The 6129-nt window shown below is 37.0% G+C and overlaps 1 protein-coding gene across 5 annotated transcripts in view; it reads left to right on the forward strand.

Moving 5' to 3' along the window:
* Positions 1–6129, forward strand: part of LOC112143303 (CUB and sushi domain-containing protein 3) — a gene marked incomplete at its 5' end in the record, with an annotated part of 317263 nt that overhangs the window by 268844 nt on the left and 42290 nt on the right. For all 5 annotated transcript variants that reach the window (XM_024267159.2, XM_024267162.2, XM_024267160.2 and 2 more), the window contains 1 exon segment: positions 1452–1634. In XM_024267159.2, the coding sequence (XP_024122927.1) occupies positions 1452–1634 (183 nt within the window).

A 6129-nucleotide genomic window follows, 5' to 3' on the forward strand; every position in this document is an offset into this window, starting at 1 on the left:
CTAGCCTCATTTTAAACAAAGCGTTACAAATAGCTGCTTCCAAAATGCTAATTTTCACATTTGAAATCCCCAGATCCGTGAAACAGCTTCAAGTCAGAATTGAAGTTGTGTTTCGGAAAGCCTGAAAGAGGTTTTCCTACAATAGAGAGCTGTAATTCCTAAATAAGTCTTCTATAGTTTGTAAATCCAATGCAAAAATGTCCTGAATAATTATTACTAAATCATATAACACACAATTTTAGCAAAAAACTTAAATGAATTTATGTTTTGAAGGCATTTCATGTGTTTACTCTTTTTTTCTGTAACTTTTGAATGTATTACAGCTGCAAACATTTCATCTTCTTTAGAAAGCTACATTGTGTTCCTATTCTGATGAACATTTAAACTGTTTTTTTGTGTACAGTAGCAGACTATGCAGAGCTACATCCCACACAGACCAACAAATGGTGCTTTTCTTTTGCCCAACAGCTAAATGATGACCTGTCAACAGCACATAAAAGGCGACAGCCACGAAAGTGTGACTTCCAACATCTTTAAAACAAAGCAGACTTTGTTATAGTGATTAGCCGCTCCTTGGAGCTTTCAAACGTGAGGAGTTACTCACATCGGGGAGAGCAATTAGCAGTTTTTTAACCTCAAATAATTGTGACCTATTCAATATTACATCTTTAGCTCTTTTTGTACATGATTGTTGGTGCAGCGATTTATCAAGAGTAGTGGGAAATTTGTCATTGTTGCCTTTGAGTGCTTTTGTCCTCAATTGTTTCGGAGGTTTGAAGTTTCTGTTCCTTGTAACTGTTTTAGATGTTTTATATAAATGTTATTTGGGACTTAGAGTTCAAATATTATTTCAAGTTGGTGGTGCAGTTGTTTGACTCGCAGTGAAAAGGCCCTGGTTTAAATCCCAGCCATTCTGCGAGGAGTTCACATGTTCCCTCCATGCAAGCATGGACTCTCTGGCTTCCTCACACTGTCCAAAAACAGAATTCTTAGCTTAACTGGTATCTCTAAATTAACATTTGGTGTTCATGTGTGGTTCTGCAATAGATTAGAAACAGTAAGAGGGGAGGCTCCAGCAACCCCCAAAAGAAATCAAATCTGGAGGCACTAATCGTCCAGAAAACACACAAGGAAGGTACAGGAATGATGTCAAAACTCAAGCATCTTCAAACACTGTAGAATGGCTTATATTGAAGTACAAGTAAAACTATATCAACATAGAAGGGTTCACATTATTTAATATAGACGAAAGTTTCACTCAAACGGACTTTCACACGTCCAGCCAGGCGGTGGCTCTACCACACAGTCGGGGGGCAAAGAAAGAGTCACCAAGGTGTTGAATCTAGGGAAAAGGTCATGGAGAGGGGAGGAATATAGGCAAAAACTAGTCATATGTTATGTTAAAACTTGACTGTTTATTAATGCGAGTTGTACATCTTTGTCTGTGGCAGTGATCACCTGTGGCGACCCTGGTATTCCTGCCAACGGACTAAGATTTGGCGAGGACGTCACAGTGGGGCACAACGTGACATTCCTGTGCCAGCCGGGGTACGTGATGGTGGGAGGAGACAACGGCATCACTCTGACCTGCACCAACAACGGGACCTGGAGTGGAACCATGCCAGAATGTCAAGGTAAGCAGCACCCACAGAAACAGGATTATATTCCACACTTGACACACAACGCCGTGCAAAAAAAGGACAGTCAACCTCGATAACCTTCAGACAACGCTGTAACAAGCCGCGCACATCTGCAAGACGGAGCGCACGCTTACCCGCTGAGATATAACAGGGTTATCGAGGAAGGTGACGCCGAGCTTCCTGCGTGGTCAGATAGTGTCACGTTAGAGTGCACTTGCAGGAAAAAAAATATTTGCATAAGAAAGTGCCGTTGAAGCAAAGTATGAAGGATAAAACTGTCATTTTGTGGAGTTGTTGTGCCATTTTCAGATATATATGTTGAAAACTAAAACAGAAAAATATCTGGTGAATGCCTTTTCTTTAAAATAGTTGAAAATGAACTTTATTTTATTAGAGTAAAAAGCTTTTTGTTTTTATTAATGTGATTTCTTTGATTTTCTCTTCAAATTAGGATGTAAAATTTATAGATTTTGTGAAACATTGTCGGAGAAACAAATTGATTTCATACAAAAGAGTTTTTTTTATATATTTTTATGAACTTTGTTTTATGATGGTTACAAAATTGCAATTATAATGCAATAATGAAAAGAAATTACAAATAAATTGCCTTGTTTTGTTCTTTTTGACAAATTTGTCTTCAAAACACACATAGGATTATAGCTTACTTTTTTTTTTCTTTTTTTACTCAATTATTTATTATTATTTTTATCGTGTGGCCGCGGTGCAGAGTGGTCTTGGCCATAGTGGAGTTTGGACTGTGACTGAGGTTGTAGACAGGTGTCTTTTATATAGATAATGAGTTCAAACAGGAGTCAATAATACATGTAACGAGTGGAGGACAGAAGAAGTTTCAGGTCTATGAGAGCTAGAAATCTTGGTGACCAAAAACTTATTTTCCACCATAATTTACAAATAAATTCTTTAAAATGTTGATTTTTCTGGATTTTTTTCCCCTCATTTTGTCTCTTTTAATTGAGATATACCAATGATGTAAATTACAGGCTTCTCTCATCTTTTTAAGTGGGAGAACTTGAACAATTGGTGGCTGACTGAATACTTTTTTGGCCCACTGTAAGTATATGTCATTTACCGTTTAGTTGTTATGTGGCAAGACAAACACAGAGCATAATATAGGGGGAAATGATATAAAGTCATACAAACTAGAACATTATTTGTAGAGGTGGGGCAAGATATCCGTATGGCAAACTCACTGGTCCTCTTTTCGCTTAATCGGTTTCTTAAAATAATACAAAAAAAACTCCACCAGGGGGCGCTTCTTGTGAGCATGGCAGTGAAATGTGAGGAAGCGAAACCATCATCAATTTTTACCAGAAGAATACGTTTTTAGCCTAATGCCTAAAAACATAGTGGCGGGGATTCACTTTCGATGCTGCAGTGGGGAGGGGAGGGGCTCCTTACACGCTCTCACCACCTGCTCCGCTGATAGATGAAAACGCGCGGAGACGGCAGAGCAACGGCGAACAAAAATGCCCAAGCTGTGGCTGTATTTTTCTAAAGTAGACGCAGAAAGCGCGCTGTTTCTAATGTAACAAAAGCATGGATTGCAAACACCGCGCTAAAATATATCAGATACTAGCGGAGAGTTGCAAAGCGTCTGACCGCCCAAATAAAATGCCTAGTGGTGTTATTGATCCAACTTTTGTGTAGGCTAGCAGTACACATGGATATCAGCACTGTAAAAAACAATGATCATATAATATCAACAGGCTTAAAGTTCATATGTTGCCTCAATAATAAATAATTATTTGACATAAAATGTAAGAATAATTAAAACGCTGCATTGTTCATTTTTCTTTCCACATTTATTGCTCTTTCAAGTGAGAAGATTATTTGATATACTCTATATTTTAGTTCATAACTGGAGCTTTGTTTATTAGTGACCTTAAAATGTATGTAATTATTGTAAAGACACTAGTATTTATTGATCATTTTATTTTAATGTTGGAAAGGGTGTTAAATTAACATATTGTGTTTTAAATTGTTCTTAAAAAAAGATATATTTGTTTTAAAAATAGTTATATATCACAGATTACCAAGGTAAAATATTGATTATTGCAATGTTTCCCACATCGAGATACAATCGGTATTGTGAGTCAAGTATCGGGAATCGCATTGTGTCGGGAGTTACCCTGAGATTACCAGCCCTAATTATCTGTCTGTCGACCATTATGTAACCCCACTAGTTTTTGATACTGAAATGTACTAAACAAAATAAAAAATACTAAATGGAAGCTCTTATAAAAAGGGGAAAAATGTATATTACCTGTATAGTACCTGTTGGATTACTTCCAATGGTTATCTTAGAACTCCCTTGTCCTCTCGCTTGAATCTTGGGCCACTTCTGATAAGAATGTGGACATGATCCTGTGATACATGCCTTTTGTGGCTGACATGCTGATGGACAGCTGTGACATGGCCTGAGGAGCTGGCTCTTCTCTCTTGAGCCATGTCTTTGCAGCTTAGTGTTCTCTACATGCACGTTTGAGCACTCCACGTTGTTGAACAAAAAGCTGCCCGCTTGTGTTTGAGTATTTTATCCTTTGGGAGAGCCTACTTCAGTCCTGAGTGTGTTGCTGGCTTTGCACTGGAGTACTGTGTTTGCTGAATATCTTTAGAAGTTTCACAGACAATCTTGACACTTTCTCAATACTTTTGTTTGTTCTCCTGCCTTTTTTTGTTTTGTTTTATTGTTATTTTATGATGAATCTCACGCTTTTTTTTGCCAAAGCCCATCTCCAACGAGTTGAACTTGTTTCCTGATGTTTTATTATTTTTCTGTTGGGTAGTCATTCCATCTTTCATTTTAAGAATAGTGGATAAAACCTAGTCTTCTTGACAGGAAAATAAAGCCAACATTACACTTCAAAAGCTATCATTATCCAGAGGAGGTGTCCTCGGGCATCCCTAACCCAGAGACATTTGCTCCACAGCCTTCACAGGATATTAACATACCTATTTTAGGCCTGTTACACATCAACCCAGCATAAATTACACCTACTCTAATACACATATCACTTTACAGCACAGAATGGAGCTGTAATCTGTATTATTCAACGGGGAAAGGGATGTTTCATGAAGTATTTTCGGTTATTGTTAAGTTTTAACATGTCTACATGTTTTTTTTTTTTTGTATTTTCTTTCCTGTGTTATTTTCAGATCTATCTACTATTAAATACTCCAGAGCGAGTTCAGGTGTTTTGTAGGTTTTACATATAAATATTGAAAAAAATTGTGTAAAACTACGTTCACATCGCTCTCGACAATGCACGTTTAAGCAACCAGTTCCAATGAAAAGTCTATGTAAACACGTGTATCAAACTCACTTGTCAAGACACGTTTTTTTGACAGTTTTTGGGGCTCCTTCAAAATTCAGGGAATGTATATTGAAAACTTTTTTTACACTATTATATTATCTTAAATTAAGTTTTTTTTAATACTTTTATTGTATGTTACAATTTTATACTTCATTATTAACAAAATAATGAATGCATTATTACATTATCCTACATGGAGCTCCAGATGAGTTGAAAGCAGGAGAAGCTTCCACGATCTAATCCAGGGGTCACCAACCTTTTTGAACCTGCGGGCTACTTCATGGGTACTGAATCATATGAAGGGCTACCAGTTTGAAATAATAAATTTGCTTAATTTGCCTTTAGTTCTACATTATTAATAATGAATAATGATCCTCATCTATGTGAAGACACTGATTTCTTTGATTATCAATAATGACAACAAGCTAGGAAACAGATATCAATATTCAGAACTTCATTAATCTAAACAGATCTTGTCACATTTTGAGGTAATGACCAAATGACATTTTTTTAACTAAATTATAACTCATTAATGAATTATTATTAATTAATTATAACTATTAGCAGTGGATCTACTCTCCTACGCTTTAATTCAGTCTCATGCACCCGTCGCTTTATTTTTCTTAAACCTCCGAACAGGTTGATTGACAGATCCCACAGCAGACAAGAATCTGCGCATGGTGCGTTCACTGAGCTAAGGACATAAGCGAACAGCCACTCGGCCCAACTCTGTCTTTGTCATTTTTAAACAATCCGCAGCAAAACAAATCAGTTTTTCAGAGAACTCTTCAACACAATTTAATCAATCGATTATATCCGTATCAGTGCCGGTGTTCTATGTTTTCTCTGATAAACTGCTTCGTTTTACTGCCGATATCCGGGGCTCAGTGAACGCACCATTCAGAAACACTCAGCAGCTCTGGGTTCTGTTTCATTAAACATGAAACTTTAACCAAATTCTAGGAATTTAGAAAAAACAGTGTCAGAATGATACGGTTTCATAATAATGCGATAAAACACAAACCAACTGACGCGATAAGTCATTATAAACACGGCAATTTGTGTTTTTTTTTTTATTTGATCGTCTAAAAAGGAGCATTTGAGTGACGTCACATCAGCGTGCCGCGCTGGTTCGTGCAGCGAGTCCACTGACA

Source organism: Oryzias melastigma, linkage group LG16 (assembly GCF_002922805.2).
Source record: "Oryzias melastigma strain HK-1 linkage group LG16, ASM292280v2, whole genome shotgun sequence".
Lineage (NCBI taxonomy): Eukaryota > Metazoa > Chordata > Actinopteri > Beloniformes > Adrianichthyidae > Oryzias > Oryzias melastigma.